We start from the raw sequence: 26,336 nt of genomic DNA, 5'->3' as shown, positions 1-26,336 counted from the left end.
TTTCTCTTTTGTTAATAGATCAATAGGATTGTTTAACTAAGGATATTTGCTGCTACGTGGATGACAAGTGAGTCTATGTAGATACATTTTGGGCTCATGTGAGAGGTAAAGTAGTAGATTTAGTGTAAATTGACTTTTGGATTAACATAATAATAATAATTGAATGAGAGGTGATAAAAAGGGTGTTGGTTGTGACGAGGATGACACATGGGTCCCACAATGGTTGGTCCACTTGTAAGAGAGAAATAGAAGAAGTGTTGAATTTATTCTAACATGTGGTTTTAATCCCTCTCCTCTCTTCCATTTAATTTAGAATTTTGGTGAGACAAGGTTGCTGCAAGGTGGACAAGGATTTGATGGTTCAATATGCAAAGTTCCAAGATTTAATTACGTTTTGAGTTACCATGGTAATTTAGTAAAGATGCCTAAGTTACTATGTTGACTGCAGTCTAAATATTATTTAAGCAAATTGTGGTTCTCATTTCATTTGGTTACATTTCGAATTTAATTAAGCCTTGCACCAGGTTGTAGAGCACACTATAGTTAACATTCTAACTAGGTGGTTTAGCTAGATAAATTATGGTTGAATTTTGGTGAAGGTGCAAAGTAGGCTAAATGATATGCTGTTTTCCAAATTTTTAACCGAGTTGTTGGAATTATTTGAGATAACATTTGTTGTGATAAATTCAAATTAAAATTATTATAGACTTAGAATGTTGTTTAGTATCTATGAGAATTTTGGTGCAATTTGTTATTGCATAATTTATTTTTAGGAGTTTTCTTTAGACATGACATGCATATGAAATCTATTATGAGATGCACCAAGAATATCCAAAAACAAACCTAAAATAATAAAATGCACATACAAACAAGTATATTTATTTCCATTTTAAGTTTTGCTTATTTTAAATATTATATCTCCATTTGTTTTCATTTAGCTCAAATATTTTGCTTAGGTTGAACTGCAAAACCAAAAGAATTAAATTCCTATTTTATGGTTAAATCAACTTACTTGAATTGAGATTTGCTAACTCAAGATTATAAAATCTAGATTTTGGATTAGCTCTAATATTTTTCCAACAAAACTTTGTGTTTTATATTATTTACAGGATTTTTACTCTAAGATAAACTATTATGCTCTGAAATGCTTTAGCTTTCAAAAAGTTTTTAAATTTTCCTCAAAAATTTTCCTAGGTGAAAATCTTGGTATGTTACACCAATTCCTCCCTCTTAAGAAAACTATACCCTAAAAACCTCTCTAAATAAACGTAAAAACCCAACACATAAATCATATTTTTATCTTTAGAACCCATTGTAACGCATAAACATGTAACAGCAAATAGTGAAAGTCACAATTCTCTTTAATAATATATATATTGCACTATGATTTTTGGATTCATAACAAGTGTCAATCTTTAATTTATTCACCTGGTAGACAACATGTCCACATGGCTCCACCTGGTAGAAGCATCAATCAGTACCATAAAATACCTAAATGGGCCCGACAGGGGCTGAATAAGTCCACATATGTCACCTTGTGTCCTTGCCAGGAAAACAGGTGACTCATCCCTAATCTTCAGGAGGGATGGCCTAGTGATCAACTTCCCTTTTGCACATGCAGGGCAAATAAAATCTTCAGGATTAGGAAAGTCTTTAGTTTCAACATTGTGGCCAGCAGAATTGTTGATGATTCTCCTCATCATACCCAACCCAGGGTGACCCAGCCTGTCATGCCAAACTCTAAATGACTATGGGTTTCTAAATATGGTTTTCATCACAACATATTTCTTAGTGGGTTTTATGTACGTGTTGTACAAACCCGATGGCGATGAAGGGAGCCTTTCCACCACTTGCTTTTGATATCCATCTATTTTGGTTATGAGCAGATATTCAGCATCTTGCTCAATCTCGGTTTCTATATGGAAACCGTTTGCACGGATATCTTTAAAGCTTAAGAGAGTACGCTTTGAATTAGGATACAATAGAGCATCCTTTATAAAGATATGGGAACCCATAGGGAGAACTAGAGTAGCACTTCCGGTGCCTACTATATGAGCATTGCTTCCGGCAATGGTCATAATATTTCCAGTTTTCTTAGTTAAGGTGTGAAAATATCTAGTTTCCCTTAAGATTGTATTAGTGGTGGCACTGTCTACTAGACATATATTCTCTTCACCCAAGTCTGTTTATAGAACATAAACATAAATGAAATTAAACATGGAGTAAGTTGATTCTATTAAGGGAAACATTACAATGACTTCAGGCCCAGTAAAAGACTAAGCGTGCTCTTCAGGAGCATTATTCATGACCAAAGTTCTACATGTGCTACTCATGCGGAACACTGCATATGACTGACATATAGGAGATTACTTCAGGTCTCCAAATATGTCATCATCTTTTTCAAGAAGGTTGTCCCAATCATCGTCCATACGGACGTCCCCACCATCCTTAACAATGATAAGCATGTCATCATGCTTTTCAATCTGAGCTTCAGGCTCAATGGTGAAGTGGGACTCATGTTGGCTCTTTTTCTCATTCATGCTTTTTTGGTAGAGCTCAACCAGGTGCTTGGGGACACGGTAGTTACGGGACCAATGCCCTCTGCCTCCACATCTATCGCAGTTATCCTGCTTTACCCCAAATGATTCACCTGTAACCTTCTTGAGTTCGCCTTTTCCTCTGGGTTTACCCTTACTCTTGCCCTTGAATATGATACTTCCCTTACCTTTCCCTTTCTTCTCACCATGGCCTCTTTTACGGCCACGCGAGTTTCCAACAACATTGGCGTGTGCTTCAGGCACTGCCATAGACCCAGTGGGTCGAGCAGAATGATTCTTTAGAAGAACCTCATTCTGCCTTTCTGCAACTAACAGGACTGAGATAAGATCAAAGTACTTCGGGTACTTTGAGTTCCTGTATTGTTGTTGCAGCACTATGTTGTTGGGATGAAAGGTAGATAAGGTTTTCTCGATCATCTCAGTGTCAGTGATCTTCAGGCCACATAAACGCAACTGAGAAATGATCCTATGTAGAGCAGAGTTATATGCCGCCACAGACTTGTAGTCTTGGAAGCGTAGGGTGATCCAGTCATGTTGTTCCTGTGGGAGCACAATTGACCCTTGCTGGTCAAAGCGATCCTTCAGGGATTGCCACAATACCAGTGGATCTTTCTCAAACATATACTCAGACTTCAGGTCTGGGTGGAGATGGTGGCGCAAAAAATGCAATGCCTTTGCTTTCTCGGCCTTCGTAGACTCCACAGTGCCAACTTCGGGCAGCACAATAGTATGATCGAGACCCATGGAGTCGAGTTTAATCTCAACATCCAATGCCCAAGTGAGGTAGTTACTATCATCCAAGGCAAGCTCGGCGAATTCCTTCTTTGCTATGTCTGACATGTTCTGCAACATCATTTGGTATTTACAACAGGTAAATACGATGTGCAGGGTCGACATGAATTGGTCATGCGTAATCTTCAGGATTACTAGTGTGTGTAATCTTCAGGATTATCACACAGTTTCCCATATAATCTTTCCTAGCAAATTAACTTAAGTAATCTTCAGGATTACAGATTGCTTGATTAAATATTATCAATCATGCTAGGAAATCAATTTCATAACAATAAAATAAATGTTATGAAAGTCATGCAAACAGCAAAGTAAGCATGTAAAACAAAACGAAGAGCATACATGGGCACAACTTCATGTGTATTGTGCAGTCTGTAAAAAGTAAGATAAACCATGTAGTACTTCCCCACTATGAGCCCACGCTTCATGGCGGCAGACTTAGTGGCATCAAGGGCCCATATGGGTGATGTCCATAAAACAAAGGACATCCATAACGACACTTCAGGGTCGTGCAGAAGGTTCGTTTGCCTCCGATATTTGGCGGCAACGGCGGCAGAGCCGTTCATTAAGTTGCTATGCTGGTGCTTCAGGCACCTACATCACCTCTAGCATTTGGGCGATAACGGCGGCAGAGCCGCTATTGCGTTATCGAATAGTGCTAATGGGATGTACCATCTCAAGCCTTTGGACGGTAATGGCGGCAGAGCCGCCATCATGTTACCGGGCGTTGCTGAGAGGATGTATCAACTCTAGCAATTGAACGATAACGGCGGCAGAGCCGCCATCATATTATCGTGTATTGCTGAGAGGATATCAGAGGATGGTACTTCAGGTACCATGTTCTTCTGCTTATTTCAACTATAGCAGAAGAATGATTTGCATATCAAGAGCAAGATGATCAGTAGAAATTGATTTCTTACCTGTTTACCTTTTTAGCTCGGTAGAGTCTCGTGCTGATAACGTATTGAGAAACCAATCTATTCTATTGATCAGCACACAAGTAAACAAACACAGAGCTGTGAAACACAGAAAGTATGAGCGAGTGGAAGCTTTATTTCTTCTGGATTTGAGTACAAGCTACAAGAGGAGAAGCAGGAGACCGGAGATCGGTTGTTCTCGCCTTGGACCTTCTGGGCCCTATTTATAGGCGGAGGAGGGTGGAGGCTTACGTCGTAAGCCTTAGACCTTCTGGATTACATCGTAAGCTGGCTTCTCCTGTAAGCTGGCTTGCGCCGTAAGCTGGCTTCTGGCGTAAGCTTTCTTCTGTAGCAAGCTTCCCACTCATAATTTAATTCGTCTATAATAAGATAGGTTTCTTAACAGGTTTAATTATTATAAACTTTAAAAATGGACTAATATGATATTTTAGAATAACTTTCATATAGAAAGTTTTCGCATAAAACGCATCATTTAGCAGTTTGAAAATCGTGCAACGATAATCTAAAATTTTATCTCCGTTGGTAGGAGAAACGAACAGGCATCCCCTTCCCTTCGCGTAAAAGAAAATCTACAGTCTCTCGTCGTCTCCTCCCGCCCTCCGCCCCCTTGCGCGGCTGAACAGGGGCGGGGCGCCGATCTCCATCTGGCGAGCAGAGCAGGGAAGGCGAGGGGATCCTGGTGAGCATCCACATCCTCTTTCCGATTCATCTCTCTCTCCCAGCGGGACTACTTTTGTCTGGAATTTGCTTGCGTTCGTTAACCCTAGCTTCTCTTCTAGATCTGGAAGAATATCTTCTCTTAATTTCAGAGCCTTAATCTTAATACAAGTAACAGTTTGTTTGTTCCCCCAAAAGTTTGGGGGTTCAACTGAACCCCCATGTCCCAAAGTTGGATCCGCACATGGTGTTTTGGTTCTGATTCCAGAACGAAACTTGATGCCATGGGAAGAGGGGAAGAGTAGGGGGAGAGGGAAAACGAACATAGAACTCGTATGCAACCCAAGTGTTAACATTTGCTTGCTTACATAAATGTTGTTTTCTATTTGATTTTGGGCAGCTTGATAGTAGTCGCAACATGTAGAAGTAGCCGGAGATCCATCACAAAAATATAGAGCATAACACTTGTCTATGAACAAAAAAAGAAAAATGCATCATGAAACAAAGCATTCTTCTTCCTGAACAATAGGATAATAGGTGATACATTTATTCTGCTCCCTTTAATACCTTGCGGAAGAGGATGGACCTACTAGGTGAATAAAACTATTAGAGTATTTTGTTTCTAGATCTCTCAGGTTACTCTTATTACAAAAAAAAAAACCCAAATATTTTTTTTCTAGTTCTCTCAGGTTGCTATTATTACAAATAACTTTTTCCAATACATTTAGTAATCACGTAATGTATTAAGCATAAGCCCACCAATCATATTAGGAATGTAAACATAGACTAATGGTGTCTTATCAGAAAAAGGTTGTGCCATTGGAGATCAATAGTTATTACTCGCTTGAAGCCTAGAAGCTTCTCACCTAAATTGCTGCAAGCAGTCCCTATATAGGAATTCCTTGCAAATAATTCATCAGTTTATAGACTTATCCAAATAACAATGAAACAAGCAATATTTTTTTGAGGAAATTGCTGGCAGCACTGTTTATATAGAAATTTCTGTAAAATAATTGCTCCTGAGCTTGTGTTTGTCATAAATGTTAGTTGTTACTGTAGATGTTTCTTTCCTTAAAAGTTTCCCTAAACATTCTTGCTTGTTTACAGGAATTCCTATATGAACACTGTTGCCAGCAATTTGCTTTTTAAATATTCTTGCTTGTTTCATTGTGACATTGTTATTTGGACCTGTCTATAAATGAATGTAATTATTTTACAGGAATTCCTATATAGGGACTGCCTGTGGCAATTTAAGTCACTACAACAAAACATGTGTTTAGAGACATCTTATTTATAGTCTAGAGACGTTTTGAACCCGTCTTTAGGCATACATAGAGTCGCTTCTTCAAAGCGTCCCAGAAGCGTCTCCGTTAGGACCGTCTCAAAATTATAAAGACGCTCCATATAGCATCTCTACAAGATCTGAGACATGAAATAGCGTCCCTACGTTAGTTGAGACGCTTTTGTAAATGGGATCCAATAACGTGTCTCATGGTGCGTCCTTATGAGTAACTGAGACGTGTACATACGATTCATTGTAGGATGCCATGCTTGGCATATTTACAGCATTCACATCTGAGCAGTATATATCGCCATCAACATATATACCAAAATGACAGTAAACAGTAAAACACTCCAATAGATGAAAGGTAATTATATTAAGGACAATTGTGATTCACAAGTCAGCTAAACAGCCATACAGAAAAAAGAGATTTGCGTCATCTCTTAGAAAAATAAATTTATAACTGTTCCTAAGATAATTCTTGCTTTATCTCCTCCCTTCTTCACAGCATGATAAAATATATCTATAACTGTTCTTAAGATAATTCTTGCTTTATCTCCTCCTCCTTCACAGCATGATGTAGCAATCCTTTACAATCTTCAGTATCTTCTAAAATGAATTGTGTAAACCAAATCAGTGTACATGATAAGATTTCTAAAAAATGTAAGAAAGCTAGCTAAGTTTACTAGGCCATAAACAGAGAATTAGACAATCCATACATGTATTGATTCATAGAAGATACACCCATCACATATTTCATATTTGTCAGGAGCTTATTCCTAGCATTCTTTACTAGCTTCAGTAAAGATTTATTGAAATCGACCCTTAATAAAGTAAAACAAAATAAAGCACTTCAATTTGTATATTTCTGAACAAAGAGACTATAGCCATACTACAGTATTAACATGAGAATATTCTCCTACAGATATCCAACAATTTACCTTAATAGCTACTTGTTCTATACTTTTTATGTGGCTAGAATTTCTCATCATCACTATAAGTAACAGGTAAAAACTTATGATGGCCATACCTTTGACACTTTAGCAGTTGCTCTCCCTCCTGCATGTAAATACTTTGGAAACTTCAGCATATAGAAAGCAAATCTCCCATTTTGGACCAGCATCTCTATTCCTTTACTCATATGCCACCGAAGGACAGTATGAAGAACCATCGCATCATTCAGAACTAGTGTCCGAGATCCAAGTTAAACAAGCATTAATACCAATATTTGTTTCAAAGTGAATCGATTAGAAGATTGAGTTGAGTCAAAGTAATGCCTCTCTGTGTTTTAATGTGATTTTGTTGCTAAAACTACTTAATTAATGCTGAACTAAAGCAGGGGAAAGAACACAGCGTTATGCAATCCAATACTCCAAATAATTTTTTTGCAAGCGATACCAAATTACCAAGTGATTATCTTTCTGAACAAAGTATACAACAATCCCAAAGTATCATCATCAGAATTTTTTCCTAAAAATCTGCAAAAAAAAAAGTTACCTTCAACAATACTCATCTGTATTTTTGTGCCTTCTTGAAGCTAAAATTCCAAATGTAGTCATCAGATGGAATGGAATCAGTAGCAAAAAAGAATTTATAATGAGCCCTTAATGATCGACATATTGGTATTGATTGATCCACAGAGGTTCACAAATCATCAAATTGATTATCAGATCTGCATCATGCAAGTATTGGTATTAGCATTTTGTCAAACAACTAGTACGATGGTTCATTCCTGAAGCAGAAAGAACGAAAGGTACAGATCAATATTTACTCTTTTATACTTCTGCAGGATTACGAAATAATCCGATGGGGTAGAACTCAACATAAAGTCTGGACAAATTGAATCACACAAACAAATCAAAGCACCTTTGTAGTTCCTTAAGCCTTACAGATTAGGGGATGAGAGAGCATACCTACCAAGCTACCACCGTGGAGTTGTTGCTGGGCTGGTGAAGGCAACTGAGGGAGGGACGCGTTGGCGATGGGGAGTCGCTGATTAGGCGGCAAACTGCCAGCGGTGGCTCCCATGGCGAGGATCAGAGCAGGCAGTGGTGGGCGGCGGCCTGAGGAGGAGGAGGCAGATGTGGCATTGACTCGCCGAGGATGAGGCGCCGCTGGCCCCCGGTCGAGGACGAGCCGGCGGCAGGCATCGAGATGGCGACTGGTGGAAGATAGGCGGCGGCACCAAGCAGGCAGTTCGATCTAGATGGGAGTTTGTTGCAGCACGCAGAGAGGATGAGGACGTGGGTGGTTTCCAGGAGAAAAAAAAATTCAATCCAAATCTTAATTTTTGAGAAATCAATGTAAAACTAGGGCGTTATTTAAAACGTCTCATAAACCGTCTTTATTGGTGGGGTAGCCTAGAAAATAGAGACGATTTAAGTCTCGTCTCCAGCCAAAGGTCTTCATTTGTTTGTTTTGTTGTAGTGAGTGAGAAGCTTTCTGGCTCTTAGTGAGTAATAACTACTGATCTCCAATGGCACAACCTTCTTCTGAGAAGACGCCGTCAGTCTATCTTTACATCCCTAATATCATTGGTGAGTTTCTGTACGATTTCTTGTTTATTACAGTACGCTATTACCAAATGTACTGTAAAAAGTTATTTTGTAATATTAACAACCCGAGAGAACTAGAAACATAATATTTGGGAATAACATATTAGAACACATATGATTGAATAGAAGCAATGGCCATTTTTTTTTCTTACTAATTGTTATTGGCATCTTGTTTTCATGCAGGATATTTTAGGATCATCATAAACTTCATTGCTTTTGCTGTATGTTATTCCAACAGGGTGCTCTTTGCTATCTTATACTTCTTCAGGCGAGTGTTTTAACTTTATCCACACACTACTTGCCTTGTGCAATTTGTATATCTATGAATTTAACATCATCAAGATCTATCAGCTTTTTCTGCGATGGATTGGATGGTTGGTTTGCATGAAAGTTTAACCAAGGTAATAGAAGCATTTCTTATGTGTTCAAAGTCTTCATGTAGTTTGTCATTCTGCAGAGAATATTATTTCTAATTTTTTCCCTTGTGCCTTGAGACTTTATAGCACTAGATATTTTATGAAGAGTAAATTATATGAACTTCTAAAAAACTATTGTCTGCTCAACAGTTAAATCTTGGTTTATCTTTACTCATTATCTGATCAGTTAATGTTATTCTATGTATCAGCATCAACATTTGGAGCTGTGCTGGACATGGTAACAGATAGGTACTCCTCGAATAAATCATTGAACTCTGTATATGCAAGGTGAATACATTCTGCAGCCTGAAATAATTTCACTGTTCAAATTGCTCCTCCTCAGGGTTAGCACTGCCTGTTTATTGGCACTTCTCTCCCAACTTTACAGGTATAAATGAAAGCAGAAAATACTTCAATTGTTGTACCTTCGATCTAGATACCTGATGCAAACTGTATTTGCAAGTTTCTTTGCAGACCTGGCTTAGTTTTTTTGATGCTGCTTGGGTTGGATATTACAAGCCATTGGTTTCAAATGTATAGGTTAGTTTTCTATACCAGTTTTTCAGTTAGTGCCACTTTGTAGTTTTCTTCACCTCGTAGGTGCATCCTCTTCTGTAAGGTATTAAATGGAGTAGAAATGCAGAATAAATGTATCACTTATTGTCTTATTGTTCAGGAAGACAAAATGCTTTTTTTCATGATGCATTTTTTTCCCATAGACAAGACAAAGTGTTATGCTCTATAGATTTATGATGAATCTCTAGTTACTGCTACATGTTGCTAACTACTTGGTGGTGTTTTTTTACTAGTATGTTCCTATCAGGTAAAACTAGCCACAAGGATGTGAAGGACACTGGCAATTGGCTTCTAAAATTATATTATGGACATCGACCATTCATGGCATTCTGTTGTGTTGCTTCCGAGGTACATGATTAATCTATATTTGGCAGTATCTACATGGATGTTTGGCTGCTTACATGCTGGACTATGTGCAACATGAGTGCTATGCTGGATGATTTTTTTACTAGTTCAGCTGAAGTATGGGCATGAATTGAATAGGATGTGTTGATGTGCCCAAAAAACTGAATGGCCCAACGAGCCTATCTTACATCTGCACATATAGCACCAAATAGTCATTTGATATAGTTGAGGAGTCACCATCTCTGTATGTCTAGCACCCTTATACACTCTTGACTAAACTGCACTTAAATGTTTCACCTTCTAACATAGGAAGTTTATAAAATTACAGGTTCTGTACATAATTCTTTTTCTGTTTGCTGATGAGAAATCGACAAGCTTGCTTAATGTAAGAAGACGATCATCTCTACTGTTGCTTAATACAATCAAGTCTTGTTGCAGTAGTTAACATCTGGTATTTCTATATGCAACAGGTGTGCAGATGCTTTCTAAAGGGAAGTCCTCTCACTTTCTTCGTTTTTATTTCAACTCTAGTTGGTTGGGCATTAAAACAAGTGATCAATATCATCCAGGTATCCAGAAACCAACATTAAAATTTCTTGCAGTTGCAGGTGCTTGATATTTGTACATCTGCAAGTATTTAAGTTCTAATTATGACACTAATAATAGGTTTGTTATAAAGCTGAAGAAAAAGTGTTGATGCACTGGTTAGCTCATATGCTTTACATTAGGGTTTAGCTAGCCCTGGTTAATAGGAGATACATTATGCCCAAATTATAGGTTCACATATGTTGCTAAAAGCCTAGAGCAGGTGCTTATTGTAACATTCTATTCTTTATTTAGAGTGTCTATTTATATGATTCTAGCAGTACTAATAGCGACACATTAATAAGAAGTGTGGATCGAGATGTCGACTACCACTAGAGTTGGGCACTTGTAGGATCGAGATGTCGACTAGAGGGGAGGGGGGGGGGAGGGGTGAATAGGCAATTTAAAACTAAATGACACCTAATATAAAACTAAGGGTGTGTTTGGTTCCCGGTCAAGGTTGGATGGGATATGGCGGTCCAGTTTTTTGTTTGGTGGAGTGAATATGGCGATCCAGTTTTTTGTTTGGTTGTAGGGATGAAAGTTGATATGGTGATCCATTTTTTTGTTTGGTTGGGGGAGTGGGATGGATGAGTGGTTGCAATCACCCTTTCATTAGAGGTGGTGAGTCTACCCCTCCAAATTCTCACCCAAAAATTATCAATCTACTAAAAAAAATCTAAATAGAAATAAAAAAGCAGAAAGAAATAAAAGGGGAAGGAGAAAAACAAAAAAAAGAAAAAAAATGCCATCTCGAAATCGTCGGCCGCCGCTCGCCTTCTCGAAATCGCCGGCCGCCGTTCGCCTTCTCGAAATCGCCGGTCGCCGCCGCCTCGTACCCTCTCTCCTCGGCCGCCGCCACTCGCCCTCTCTCCTTGGACGCCGCCGCTCGCCCTCTCTCGCCGGCGCCCCCCAGATCCGGTTGTCGCCGGCTCGCCTCATCTCTCGCCGCCGAGCTCGCCTCCTCTCTTGCCGCCGAGCTCGCCTCCTCTCTCGTCGCCGGCTCGCCCTAGCCGCCGCCGACCTCGCCTCCTCTCTCGTCGCCGGCTCGCCCTAGCCGCCGCTGCCGAGCTCGCCTCCACGGTCGTCGCCTTGCCTGGTTGCCGAGCTCGCCTCGTGGTGAGAGGGGTGACGCGACCCACATGTCGCTCGTCCCTGCTCGCCCGAGCGCTCGGGCGGCTGCATCCGGCCGAATCGGCCGGATCCCCCCATCCGGCATCTGGGGGGAATATCCTCCCCGTGCCGCCCCATCCCACCCCTGCCCAGGAACCAAACACCCACAAAAAATGGGCCGCCATGTCCAATCCACCCATATCCCTCCATCCAAACACACCCTAACCTAAGTTGCTAGGCTCGGTGAGGGTCAAGTCTAACTAAGCAACTAAACCTAGGGTGATAGTGGCTCAAGTATGTCTATAGGAAAGCAAATCACACTCCTAAGTCAAGTTTAGCAATCCTAGGGTAATATGAGCTCATGTCTCTAGGAATGTAAATTGCACAAATGTAAATGCGATAAATAAAAGAGACAATGAGACAAGGAATTTTTTACCGAGGTTCAGAAACTCACCGGTTTCCTACTCCCCGTTGAGGCGAGCCCAACTCCACCCCTCAACCACGAAGCCACTGCACGCCCCCTTCGTCAAGGGGTGGGCAAGGCGGGAACCGGCCCACGGAGAGGACTACTCAAGCCTCGATCACTCGGGTTAGTTCTTCCTTCACTCCGAAGGTGGTGAACTCCAAACCACTCACAACCGGCGTCGGGCCTTCTCCACAATCTTCTCGGAGAGGTCACAGGGCAACTCCTTCACAAGCCGTCTAGGAGACTGCAACCTCCAAGAGTAATAAGCGATGACCCGGCTTGGAGATGATCAAGCGCCGCACTAGCTCTACAAATGGAAGCAATGCACTTGACTCTTGGCTAAATCAACCCTCAAACACACTAGATGGATGAACACAAAGCTCAAGTGGGTGTGTGAGAGATGGAAGGGGTGTATGCAATTGAAGTGGGTGCCAAGAGAGTCCCCTTGCTGCTGGTGGGGGAGTATTTATACTCCCACCCACCAAAACTAGCTGTTGGGGGCGAAATCCCCCAATTTTGTGTACTGCCGGTCTGACCGGAGGTGTGTGGCCGGTCAGACCGTTCTACTCTACAACGGCTAGTTTTCTAGCCGGCCTGACATTGGGCTCCAACTGCCTGGCCGGTCAGACCGACATAGGGTGGCCGATCAGACCGGCCTCGGCTCGGTCAGACCGCCCCCAGCTCGGTCTGACCGAATACAGCTCCGGTGGCTCTAGATCGGCCACTCCAGAGCACGCCTCTCGACTACCAGGGGGCCGGTCAGATCGGCCTATAGCCGGCGGTCAGACCAGCCTCTAACCGCCGGTCAGACCGGCATACAAGCCTTGGTCTGACCGGTCCTGGTCAGTCCACACAGAGACAACAAGCATTAAGGTGATGTGAAATTTGAGTCTAAATGCGAACACAAGTCTAAATGCATAGTGACCTAATGTGGCAATTTAAATCATCTCTTTGCTAGGTCATTAACCCCCTTAATAGTACGGCAAAGCTATAAATAAACTAGCACAATTTTGATCACCCAAACTCCTCGATCGAATTAAAATTCAACTACTAGTTTACTGTCATCTATCCTTTGCTTTGCCCCCATCAATTTTTAGTCCACCATCGATAATCATCCATGCGCACATATGATGTAAACCTAACTCAAAACATATAACTCGATATAACGGTTAGTCCATAATTAGCGTTTGTCATTAATTACCAAAACTAACAACGGGGGCCTAGATGCTTCAATCCCCCCTTTTTGGTAATTGATGGCAAACACCTAAAACATATATAATCAAATTTAAAGCACATGGATATATTGCATTGAAAAGCAAATGCTTCCCCTAAACATGTGCATATCAATCACAATAAACAAATTAGGAACAAATGCACATTTCAGCATAGCTCAACACAAATACACCATATAATGTGAACTTCACATATAGATCATTCAATTGCATAGGATGGTCACAAATATATCAAAATCACATCCACCGTCCATCATAGCACAAATTCACATCAATAACCTTCCAAATTATAGAAGTTCATCCATATATCATCCAAGTCACAAATTGTCCAAAGAGGGCTCACAAATAATAACCTAGGCTATTACATGACCACGAAGGGTCCAAATAACATAGAGTTCAAAACGAAAAAAACACAAGATATAGCCCAATACACATACATAATATAGCCCATCCACCTTAACCTACTAAATATGTAACTAACCTCACTACCACTACTCTCATCCCACAAAACAGTACACCATTCACCTTAACCTACTAAATATGAGGTGACTAACCTCACTACCACTACTCCCATCCCACTAAAGAAAATGCAAGCTAGATTCTTCTCCCCCTTTTGGCATCAAGGGAAAAAAAAGCTTCACTCTTGAGGAGGAGGACGAGCCGAAGAGGAAGGGCGAGGAGCATCGCGGCGACGGTGATACACAAAGGCATGGGTGCTTTCCAACATTTGAACCCTTTGATCCAACACTCCCACCCTTGTGCTCAATCTCCCCACGGACTCATTCAGGCCACCAACATTCGAATGCAAACCACGCACATCCTCGTACATGGCTTCATGTCCGGTGGTGAGCCTTTGGATGTTTTCACTTAGGGTATTGATGGCCCTAAGCACCGGGTTGAAATATTCATTTGGTTGTATCCTAAAATATGCATATTGAGGATGGAAGAAGGTATTGGGATCATATCCATGAGGAGGAGGTGCCGCACTTGTGCTTGCGCCTTGATCAAAGATAGGTTGGTGCACTTGGGGAGCTCTAGGAATGGAAAGTTGGCGGCGAGGCTTATCCTCCTTGTGTTCTTTCAAATTATCTCCAGCATGCCCCAACTTTCTTTGAATCAAGCGCATGATATAGAGAGCATAGTAGATGCCTTGTCCAAATGTCCCCTTTGAAATGGCAATGTCTTGCATCATTAGATTAATGACGTCAAAGCGACGACCCTCCATGATGGCATCAATGACATGCCATGCGACAACGCGAATGTTGTCATTGTTGCCACACCTTGGGAGACTAGTGGCTCTCACGATGCGGTTGACCATATTAGGGATGGTCCTCAAACCCGCCACCTTCCCATAGGTGTGCCTTCCCCATCTTTATAGAACCGGGCATAGTGGTCATAGGGGAAAGGATTGTGGGTGTGCTCGTCTTGGAGATCATCGCCGTTGTTGAAACGGATTTGCAACAAGTCCTTGAACTCACGCCGGGTGATGGAGCACTGTAGGGTCCCCGACATCCATTTCATAGCATCATACTCGCCGGACACCCACACAGTGGCATAGAACTGTCGGATCAAGTCTTCATCATAGGGTTGCTTCAAGGTAACAATCCTATCAATGCCCACTGCCTGGAACATCCCTTGTAGATCCACAAATTCCGATGTCTCACTGATATGTCTCCAAGATATCTACTTGTGGTTAGCAAAAGCTTTGCTTGCTTATGCTTGCTCATACACGGACTTCTGTAAGCGTGTATGGAACCTTGGATCGTTGCAATCATTTGGCCTCCGGAATTGATTGTGATGACGGAGGATAGTGTACTGTTGGGGATTTCTCAAGTTAAGCACAAACTGGATGGGCTATATTATGTGGGATGGGAGTAGTGGTAGTGAGGTTAGTTACATATTTAGTAGGTTAAGGTGGATGGGCTATATTATGTATGTGTATTGGGCTATATCTTGTGTTTTTTTCGTTTTGTTGAACTCTATGTTATTTGGACCCTTCGTGGTCATGTAATAGCCTAGGTTATTATTTGTGAGCCATCTTTGAACAATTTGTTACTTGGATGATCTATGGATGAACTTCTATAATTTGGATTGTTATTGATGTGAATTTGTGCTATGCTGGATGGTGGATGTGATTTTGATATATTTGTGACCAACCTATGCAATTGAATGATCTATATGTGAAGTTCACATTATATGGTGTATTTGTGTTGAGCTATGCTGAAATGTGTATTTGTTCCTAATTTGTTTACTGTGATTGATATGCACATGTTTAGGGGGAGCATTTGCTTTTTAATGCAATATATCCATGTGCTTTAAATTTGATCATATATGTTTTAGGTATTTGCCATCAATTACCAAAAAGGGGGCGATTGAAGCATCTTGGCTCCCGTTGATAGTTTTGGTAATTAATGACGAATGCTAATTATGTACTAACCGTTCTATCGAGTCATATGTTTTGAGTTAGGTTCACATCATAGGTGCACATGGATGATTATCGATGGACTAAAAATTAATGAGGCAACGCTAATTGTGGATTAACCTTTTTTTAGAGTGTCTATTTAACTTTCATGTTTCTTCCCTGAGCGCAGATGAAAACAGCCGCAGATATGTGCGTTATGTTCGATTTGAAGCACGGTAAGTGAGCAGAAACGGACAAAGATTCGTTTAGTTTGGCGTTTGACATGTGGAAGAAAAATTCATGAGGCTTGATGCACCGAGGGCATATAAACCTAATGTAAGATTTTGACATTTCTTTGACCTGGTTGAGGGCATGCAGACATTAACGGCGTGAAAGAAAAAAGATCTGGTGTATCGAGAAAAACAGGGTTGCCATGTTTTTCCTACAGTGATGAATTTGCGTGATCTTTGTTTCTTTATCAGGTTGATGTTTGTTAGCAGTACTTTTAGCTGGCTGTGTGAATACATTTCTCACCTCTGAAAATTTGGAGGGCATGAATCCGGAGCCATCATTTAGCATTTTACTCCGTTGTAAATTTGTTTACACTAATCTCCAATGAAATGTATTTACATTGTCTCCTCTATTGCGTACTGCTGTATCACATTTATAAACAGCTGTCGCGCCCAGGGATTCGACAACCCGAATCACCGGCTAGCTGTGCATTTAACCTCTATCCAGGCATCAATCAGAGTACACAGATGATAATTTGATACAGCTCCACAACTTACAAAAATAACAAAATAAAACTCATACACAGCGGAAAAACTAAAGAACTAGACTTGATCTTCACAGCAACGCGAAGCTTTCTCGATAACTCCACAGGCAAACTCTTGATGGCCGGCACAAACCTAATCTTCATAGAACTCACCATCTGAACCAACTTCTGCTTCTTGGGGATTGGGAAAAAGAAGCAAGACTGAGTACAACCACCGTACTCAAGGATAACGTAAGGATAACGTAAGGGTAATCAAAGGATTGGCTCAATAGGATATTTTGTAGTAAAAGCAGCATTTGTAAATCATAAGATGAAAGCCGTAAACAATATATAATTGAGCAGTATTAACATCATCACTGTCCAACGCTAAACCACGTTGTGACAGGCCCAACCCAAAACCACATGAACTACACCAGTTCATTAAGGCAAATTATTAAGGTGAGACTAATCACGGTGAGCTAGTTGACCGCCCAATAACCGCGGGCACGGCTATTCGAATAGTTTTACTCTGATCAGAGGTGTACAACTTTACCCACAAGACACGATTCCACATATGAAACCATGCCCCGAAGTACCGCCACGATACTGCAAAGGGGAAAATCATGATAAAACCCTCCATATAACCACCCCTAACCAACACATCCACCTCCCGTCCCCACTCCAAAATCCAGGAGCCATTGCCAATATCCTACGTTACCTGGATATGCGTCTCAAGTCACGTATCTGTATCGGATACGTCGCTGGATACGGATACGTATCGGATACGCCTCGATACGTATCCGGCATGTATCCCCACCATCCACGATTTTCAAATAAATAAAAATAATCCCGATACATCTCCGATACGTATGAACCCTAAATCAGTCGAACAAAACCCATAGCCAGCATTGAGCGAGCCAAATCCCCCACACCCAGTGCTGCCTGCCCTAGGCCCCAACCCAAGCTCTCGCTCTATCCGGCGTGGCTGCGTCGTCGCCGGCTTGCTGCGTTGGCGCCGCCGCCGTCCACCGTCGCCGGGTTGCGCCTCCGCCGTCCGCAGCCGTAGCGCCGCGCCTCCACCATCTGTCGTCGTCCTGCTGGCATAGCTTCGTCGTCTCCGAGGGCGCAACACCGCCGCCACTGGTAAATCTCCTATTTCCCTCTTCAGGACCCCATGTTCGATCTACATTCTGCAAAGCAACAAGACGATAATGGGGCTTCAACCACTTCAGTTACATTGCATGAAAGCAACAATTGTTTTTGGGAAGATGACGTATCGGCGTATCCGTATCCGTATCGCCGTATCTGGGTAACATAGGGAGCAGGCAGCCCCCGCTCGTGCCTAGGTAAATCCGGCAGCAGCATAGATCGCCTCCAGTCCATCCATACTCCATCACGCTTACCCTTGCCAATGGTGCGCTAGCTAGAAAAGATTATACTTAAGATTCAGCCTGGAGCCCATCTGGCTTGTGGTTAGTACAAGTATATCTTCTAGGGATTCCCGAGAACCGGTCATTATTTGTCATGGGCACGACCATCAAGTGAAACATCATGCATGTGCCCACGACCCACCAAGTAAAGCATATTTTAATTAATTAACCATATGCCAAGAAGGCATAGCATCATCATAAAATTAAGGACTATATTATAGTGAATCCTAAAGTGAGCTAGTTGATCTAAGCATGGCTAAGCAATTCTAGACCAATCATCTAGTTAAATTATTAACCTAGGCTATCAATGAATCAGGGTAAACAAAGGCTGAGTATGGGTAGAAACCATCCCACATGACATTATAAAAGTAATGCAATTTTGAGAGAAAAGCAGGGGTTTTGCAAATAGGCTCAGTATGATTAGTGATATCTGTATAACTTGCCTTGCTCTTCAGCTGACGGGACCTCGGCGACCACTTCAAAATAAACTGGAGCGTCGGAACTGCTGGAGTATAAACGACAAACAAGGCACACAATAAATACAAGCTAAAAGGCTACTGAAATAGCCAAAAGAAACCAATTTTAATGGATTCTTGACATTTTAACGAATTTACTACAATTTGAATAGATTAAAACGGAGCACAGATTACTTAGTTATGAATTTTACAAGGTGCTCTGTGTTATTTACTATTGACAGAAAAACCTTAATCAGTTGACAGGGATTAGAGCCCAAAAGGAACATAGGATTAAAGGATAGATTGACTGGCAAGCGAGCCTTACGAGATACCGACTCAACGAGTCAATTCGACGTGACACGAGATCACTCAAATAATCAACCGAAACCGGCGAACGGAACTGGCGGCTTTGAACGGCTCTAGACTAAAAGACGACTCAGGACGGATGAACGAACCATAGGGGAACACCTTGCTAGGTTTCAACGACGCACGGCTGCGACACGGCGACGCTAGGGCGGCTCAGCTCGGCGGCTACGTGGCGGCACACGGCGGCAGCGGCGGCTCGGCAGGGCGGCACGCGGCGGCGGTTCGGCTAGATGGCGGCAGCGGCGTCTCGGCGGCACGGCTCTAGGGCTAGGGCAACGACACATGACACAAACGCTAGGAACAGAAAGACTTAACCCTAAAAGGACGGAGAACCTCATCGGAAAACAACGGCGAGCAGAGGGAGGACGACGGTAGCGGCGGTGGTTCCGGCGGCGAGCTCGGGATAGACGACGATGACGCTAGAAAAGATTGAACGGAAGGAATTAGATAGATGAATTGATGAACGCTGCATCAAATACATCCAAAGTAAGGAGAACGGAGTACCGGCGACGCAACGGCAGCGGCTCGTGGCTCGGCGGCGTCTTGCGGCTAGGACTCGGGTGGGGGTGAAAACGGTACGGAATTTTTCCGGATTCCGGTCATGTTTTCGGAAACGGAATCGGTCTGTCATAATTTTTTCAGAATTTCTCGGAATCAGAATCGAAAACGGAAATATTTTCTCGGAAATAGAATTGAATATGATAATAGCAGTTTCCGTCGGAACCCGGAAACGATCGGAAACATTCTGGAAAAATTGTCGGAATTTCCGAAGTTCAAAAAGCCCATAGATTCAATAGTCCATAATTCATCCCTAACTTCCTAGCCCAACCCAAATCGCAGTGGCATCTACCCTAACTAGCTAACCCTAGAGGAGAGAGACAGTGAGACGCGACTTGCGAGTTGGAGGCGGAGCACCGGAGTGGCGGCTGCGGCGTCCAGATCGCGGCATCGCGGCGCGCCCCCGTGCCCACCGCCCGCGCCACCGCCCACCGCTGGTCACCTGGCCCCTGCTGTCCTCGCCCCCACCATCTCGCGCCGCCCTCGCTCTTCGCCGTTTCGCCACCGGCCGCCGCCACCATCTCGCACCTCCGCCGGCTGGCTCGGTCCCCGCCATCTCATAGCGCCGTCCCGCCGCGTCTCGCCGTTTCACCGCTGCCACCACCACCGACGACGACCCGACGACACCTCAAGCCCCACTGCAGTCTCTTCCTCACCGCCACCAACGCCGACGACTCCTCGCCTCGTAGCAGCCAGCAGCCCAGCGGCAACATCTGCGCAACCAGCAGCAGCAGGTGTTATTCCTCATTCCTTAACCTCCACCTCTGTCACTCTGTGTTAGTGTTACTGTGTAGGCTCTATTTATTTGAGTGAATGTTGAATGATTGATGTCTTTTTATTTTCTTTGTACTAAGGAGCTTGGTAATATTACGTTCTATGTAGGGAGCTTGGATACTGTGTAGGCTTTATTTTCTTTATATGTTTATGCCTTCTTGCTTCTGGATTTTATTTTGCTCTGTAATTTAGTAGAAGTTATTAATATGCTCTATTGCCATCAGCCAAGCACTCCAATTATAGAAATACTGCTTTGTTTGTGGGGAATAATACAAGTGCAGCTGAAAAATTTTACTTGCTACTATGTCCAGCTAAGGACAGACTGTGGTCTTGAGCCTAAACCATTGATTTGATTTCTTTTATGCTGCAGATTTGTGATGGAATCATCACATGCAAGTAGCAGCAGTGCAAGTGTATGCAATGCGGGCATTGTAGCTTTGCGAGCATCACAACCAACTCTTGCAAATGTAGGAGATCCTACCACAAATGTGGTTGCAGCAGCAAGAGTAGAAGTTGATTTGACACAGGAAACTACCGAGGATGCAAATGTCCCTCCAGCAAAGAAAGCAAAGAAGTGTAGTTCAGAGGTTTGGAGCCACTTTGACAAGTATGAGAAAAAGGTAGTAGGAGATGATGGAACAGAGATTGTAGAGCTTTGGGCAAAGTGTAAGAAGTGCAGCTATACAACTCGTCGTGAGAGCAACAGGGGCACAACAATATTTTGGAGTCACTTAGACAAGAAGCACCAAATAAAAAGTGGCCAGCAGCTTCTAAATCTAAAAAAGAGTGAAAGCGGCACTGCTGTTGAGACTTACAAGTATGATGAGGCTGTTAGCTTGAAGAAATTTTACTTGGCAATCATTATGCATGAATATCCCTTTAGTATTGTTGAGCATGAGTACTTTGTGGATTTTATTAAGTCATTGCACCCTACCTTTCCAATCAAAAGTCGCATAACTGTTAGGAAACATATATTGGATATGTTTTTGGATGAGAAGAAGAAAATGTATGAGTACTTTAAAACTCTTGCATGCCGCTTTAGTACAACCATGGACATGTGGACCTCAAATCAAAATAAAGGTTATATGTGCATCACTGTGCATTGGATAGATGATACGTGGTGCATGCAAAAGAGAATTATAAAGTTTATGCATGTAGAGGGTCATCACTCAGGGAAAAACTTGTGCAAAGAGTTCTATGATAGTGTACTGGATTGGAACCTTGATAGGAAATTGCTTGCACTTACTTTGGACAATGCATCTGCCAATGATGTATGTGCTAGGGGTTTAGTAGAAAAACTGAATGATATACAACCCTTGGTTTGTGAGGGGATCTTTTTCCATGTGAGATGTTTGAATCATATTTTCAATCTTGTTGCTCAAGATGGGTTGAAGCAAATTTCATCTAGTGTTTCAAATATTAGAAACACAATTTCAATTTTGAACTCCCCACTGCAGTGGTCAGAATTCATGAAGTGTGCTTCTGAGTGTGATGGTTTAGACACTACTTGTGGGCTGTCTTTGGATGTTCCAACAAGGTGGAATTCCACATATATCATGTTAAAGCAAGCTATTCACTATAGAAATGCTTTTAATAGGCTCTTTCTTTGTCATAGAAGCAAATATCATAAATGTGCCCCAAAAGATGATGATTAGATTATGGCAAAGTCATTGTGCATATGCTTGAAGAGATTTTATGATTCTACTTTGATCTTCTCTGGCATTAGTTATCCAACTGCAAATCTGTTTTTTTAGAAAATTCTGTCAAATTAAGATGGCAGTAGAAGAATGGTGCCGTAGTTCTAATACAATCATAGCAACTATGGGCAAGTCAATGAAACCTAAGTATGATAAATATTGGGAGAAGTCCAATATGGCTCTTTCTGAAGCTTGCTTGCTTGATCCTAGGTTCAAGAGAACACTTCTTGAGTATTATGCAGATAAGGTTTATGGTGTGGTAGCCCCAAAACACATGGCGGATTTCATGGTTGTTATTAATAAGCTATTTGATACTTATGCATCTAGTCAAGCAAGTTCAAAGAGTCCAGCAGCTACAAATGTGCAGAATAATCTTTTAGTGAGTAAAGACTATGATGGGGAGAGCGATGATGAGCTTGATGCAGATGTTCAACAATACTTGCGTGCTAGTACTGCCCCTGGAATAGGCACTAAGAGTGAGTTAGAAGTTTACTTGGAACAGCCACTATTGGAATGGTACACATCAGACAAAACCACATTTAATATTTTGCATTGGTGGTCACTCAAGCAACATGAGTTTCCTATTCTCAGTTTCTCACTAGACTTGCTCGTGATGTTCTGGCTATTCAAGTATCAACTATAGCTTCAGAATCTGCATTCAGTGTCGGTGGCCGTGTTATTGATCCATTCCGTAGCAGTCTAGACCCTGAAATTGTGCAAGCTCTGATTTGCACCAAAGATTGGACTGCAGCATCAAGAAAAGGTAATATTCAGCTGTTTGTACACATTTTTTAATGCTTTTACTGGTCCATATTCAAATTTTTGAGTTAATATGTGATTATGAACATTTAGGTGGAAATGTGGTTGGGTCTATCTTACTGAGAAGGACATGGAGAACCTGGAGCAGAACTTCTGTGCCATGTTGTCCTTGGTTTGTGCTTGTATCACTAACATGTCTATATAGTGACTAACTTTGTACTTTTACTAATGCTCTATCATTTTTTTTGAAGGCTAATGGAACAGAGCAAGAGACAGAGACAGTGGAATGTTCTAATGAGGATGGCATTGCGCCAATGGATGTTTGAAGAAAATGTTGGTCAATTTAATTTTCAAGTTACATCTAATTTCAAGTTTCCATTTCAAATTAGTGTACTCCTGCTGCACAAGTGGATGAGATATGTTTTGTGATGAACCATGTACTGATGTGTTTTGTGATTGAACTATGTTTTGTGATGAACTATGTATTTATAGTGTGATGTGTTTTGTGATTGAACTAAGTACTGAAATACTGATGGACTGACGTGTCATGTGTGTTGCTGTTCTGTGATGATTAATGAACTATTGCTGTTCTGTGATGATTGATGAACTAAGTATTGATGGGCTGATGTTCATTTCCTGGAGTGATAGGCTGATAGCAGTATAGCACCTGAATTGTGTATACCTTATAGGCTTATACCATTCTGTTTTGCTTTATTCTTTTAGAATATTTGTTATGCAAATTATATGAAGTTATAGAAGAATATATTTTTGCTGTTGAGACTAAACAATTAGACTTGATATATTTGTGTTTTATGATGAATTGTTGACTGTTGAGACTTGCGAATTGGACTTGACAAAAGTTTGAAGCTCAGTTTAAGGGGTTTTTGTATTCCGATAAATTTTTGTTACCGTATCCACGCCGGTTCATTTTCGCTCTGTTTTCGGTTTCGATACTATTCGTTTCCGTTTTCGTTTCCGGTGTTTCCGATTCCGATTTCGAAAAAAAATATGAAAAGACTATATTAGGAAAAGGAGGAGTCCTAGAGGGAGTAGGACTAGGAGGGAGGGAGTCCGACTCAAAAGGGGGAGAACGGAGGCGCGCGCGGCAAGGGGAAGGGGCGTGGCCGGCTAGGGAGAGGGGGAGGGAAAAAAGGAAAAGTAGGGGACTAGGACTTTCCCAAAAAGGAAAAACAATACGGTGCCATTTTAGGAAAGGAAAGAAAACGACCCCGCGAACTGACACGGATACGGTTCGTCATGCAAAACGAAACTGCGAACTGAGAGGGGAGTGAATTGGGCACAATTCACGATCAAAGGCAAAGGAAGAAGTTTAACTTGACACTTTTAACTTTGCAACATTGCCTTCGGTGATCTAGTATTTACTCTTTACGTCCTATTAGTGATTTTCAGAGCAAAGAGAATTCGAAAAAAAAATCTCCCTGACAATTCTGATTGTTAAATGCATTGTTAACTGGGGTTTTCTCCTGGTTAACCAAATTAAATTCTTGAAGCCATTTATTAGTGATTTGAAACCTAATGGAGGGGAAAACTTTAGGTGTGACAACAACTTCCATTCAGAAACTAATTTTTGAAAAACTTCACATCAATTTATACTTGCCCAAATTTCTCTTGATTTGGAATGGATTTATCTTTTAGATACCTAGAGGTTTTATCTGCAAATTTTCACACAATCTATAATTTGATTAACTTTCACTAAATTTGAACTCATTTGGATGGGACGAACGATGTTGTTGCTCCCCTGCTGCTTGCCAATGTCTTGTCGTGCATGTACGAGCGTCAAGACCATCATGCAGTGGAGAATAGACAAGCATTGCCCTCGTCATGGTGTGGGATAACCATGAAAAGATAGGGGGACGTTCCAGACAACTAAGGAACACGTTCCAACTAACGTTCCATGTTTTAGGAAGAGGTATACCCATATCATTCCATGTATTTAGAAAATGGCGTCCCACATTCCTCGTTCCTGTTCCTCGATCCATCGCTCCGGGAACTTTTGTGACTTAGCTATTAACCGTCAACCTCTATTATTATTTAAACCTACTTTCACCCTATCCACCCCATCGCTAATTCATCGACATTAGTTCCAATGCCTTTGTGCATTTCACCTATCTTCAGAACCTAGCTACATAATCTCTTCTAATATATTATAGTTCTTATTTTACCACTGATCTATATAATGTATCTTTACCTTTAGATACAATCTATAAAGAATAACACAACCACTTTTACAGGTGCAGCCACTTAGCATGCTCATTTTCTATAATATGGGTCACTGATTTCTTTGATAGACATTGAAAATATTTATAGAATACTTTTCTGCAGAGAACAACAAACACAAATTTGCAGATCTTTGCTTTTGCGCCAAGAATGTCGACTTATCAACTCACATAAAGAAGCACATCAAAAACCTTGCACATTTTTTTAAAGGAATACTACCAAGGGTCACCCATTAGTTTTTGTTATATTAATATGTACAAAATAATACAAAATGTCAAATATTACAAAGTTTATAACCAATTAAAAACTGAAGATAAAAGAGGTTCCTTCATCCTACACCCATGCAGGCCCGGCTCTGGGGCAGGGTAAAGAGGGTGACGGCCTAGGGCCCGTCGTGGCTAGGGGCCCATGTCTAAATATGTATGAATACTGTATGAGCCAAAGTGGTATTTAAGATTAGTGAATAATTCCATACTAGTATCTACTACTCTTGGTTATCAACATAATACTGATTAGTGAATTAATAAAGATTCTAGATTCAACAATCAAAATTGTATGTATAGATAGATTCTTGTTGATAACCTTTATAATTTTAGGTGCTGAAAAGTTGTAATTTTAGTCGAGAAGCATTTTTATGGTGCTAAGTAAATGGGAAAAATAAACAAGATCAGTTTAAGTGTTGATATTTTTCTATTTCTAAGAACATATATATGAATTGTTATCAATGGTCATTTCTCTCTATGATTAGATTTGAAAACACACTTTGAAAATGAAGGGGTTGTTTAGATTGTAGCTAAAATAAATCTTACTAAATTTTGGCAATGCCAAAATTTTGACAATTTAGCAATATTGTCAAGTTTTGGTAGGATTTGGTAAAAAAACTAAATAAATGTATATTTTTGACAACTTTACCAAAAATTGATATGGTTTAAAATGATATCAATCTGAACAACCCAAAAAATTGTGAATATACATATAACAAGTCTCACTGTAGGGGAGAGAGGGTTAAGGGTCATCTTGTCAAGTTTGCGCTAGGGCCCTCAAAACTTAAAGCCGGCCCTGCACCCATGCAGGAGAACTAATCCGAAGGATGGGGATTCACATTTTGAAAGATTAAAGCATTTCTCTGCTTCCAAATATGCCAACATTCAATAGAAAAAAATTCCAAGAAGCTTTTTCCTCTAAAGCGCAACCTTGCCAAAACCACCATCTGAAAAAAAAAATTCCATGTTAAGATTCCAAGTAAAACCAATCTTCCTCCAACAAGTATCACTGAATGGGCAAGAAAAGAATAGATGTTCTATAGTTTCCCTCACACTCAGAGAACAGAGAGCACAAGTTAGATCTGCATCCTCATGAGCACAATTTCTCCTGTCCAACATGTCCCTAGTG

General features: G+C 41.3%; 2 protein-coding genes across 5 annotated transcripts; one reads left to right on the top strand and one right to left on the bottom strand.

Moving 5' to 3' along the window:
• Positions 1-2,366: 2,366 nt before the first annotated feature.
• Positions 2,367-3,398, bottom strand: LOC107281280 (uncharacterized). Its single transcript, XM_015786840.1, has one exon. It carries the CDS (start codon positions 3,396-3,398, stop codon positions 2,367-2,369), a length of 1,032 nt encoding a protein of 343 aa, XP_015642326.1.
• A 1,424-nt stretch (positions 3,399-4,822) lies between these two features.
• LOC4341084 (probable CDP-diacylglycerol--inositol 3-phosphatidyltransferase 2) lies at positions 4,823-16,556 on the top strand. 4 transcript variants are annotated; one of them, XM_066311479.1, is made up of 11 exons: positions 4,823-4,964; positions 8,652-8,761; positions 8,963-9,047; positions 9,131-9,180; positions 9,405-9,444; positions 9,539-9,583; positions 9,670-9,735; positions 10,005-10,119; positions 10,445-10,501; positions 10,587-10,685; positions 16,104-16,556. In XM_066311479.1, the coding sequence occupies exons 5-11, from the start codon at positions 9,431-9,433 to the stop codon at positions 16,155-16,157; spliced, it is 450 nt and encodes a 149-aa protein (XP_066167576.1). In that variant the 5' UTR covers positions 4,823-4,964; positions 8,652-8,761; positions 8,963-9,047; positions 9,131-9,180; positions 9,405-9,430; the 3' UTR covers positions 16,158-16,556. The 4 variants fall into 4 exon arrangements, with proteins under 4 accessions (XP_066167576.1, XP_066167574.1, XP_066167577.1 ...); XM_066311477.1 differs by lacking the exon at positions 16,104-16,556 and adding an exon at positions 10,783-11,023; XM_066311480.1 differs by lacking the exon at positions 8,652-8,761.
• Positions 16,557-26,336: the final 9,780 nt, after the last annotated feature.

This window comes from Oryza sativa, chromosome 6 (assembly GCF_034140825.1).
Source record: "Oryza sativa Japonica Group chromosome 6, ASM3414082v1".
In the NCBI taxonomy this organism is placed as follows: domain Eukaryota; kingdom Viridiplantae; phylum Streptophyta; class Magnoliopsida; order Poales; family Poaceae; genus Oryza; species Oryza sativa.
Note: the sequence above shows the minus strand (reverse complement) of the source record. Positions and strands in the feature narration are given on the sequence as shown.

What these genes read in the sequence shown, in the direction of transcription:
- LOC4341084 (XM_066311478.1), top strand. An exon ending in CATTGGTTTCAAATGTATAG is followed by an intron (nt 9,736 to 10,004) that starts GTTAGTTTTCTA and finishes TTTTTTTACTAG; the next exon opens with TATGTTCCTATCAGGTAAAA. An exon ending in TCTGTTGTGTTGCTTCCGAG is followed by an intron (nt 10,120 to 10,444) that starts GTACATGATTAA and finishes ATAAAATTACAG; the next exon opens with GTTCTGTACATAATTCTTTT.
- LOC107281280 (XM_015786840.1), bottom strand. Translation starts at nt 3,398, where the DNA reads ATGTCAGACATAGCAAAGAAGGAATTCGCCGAGCTTGCCTTGGATGAT.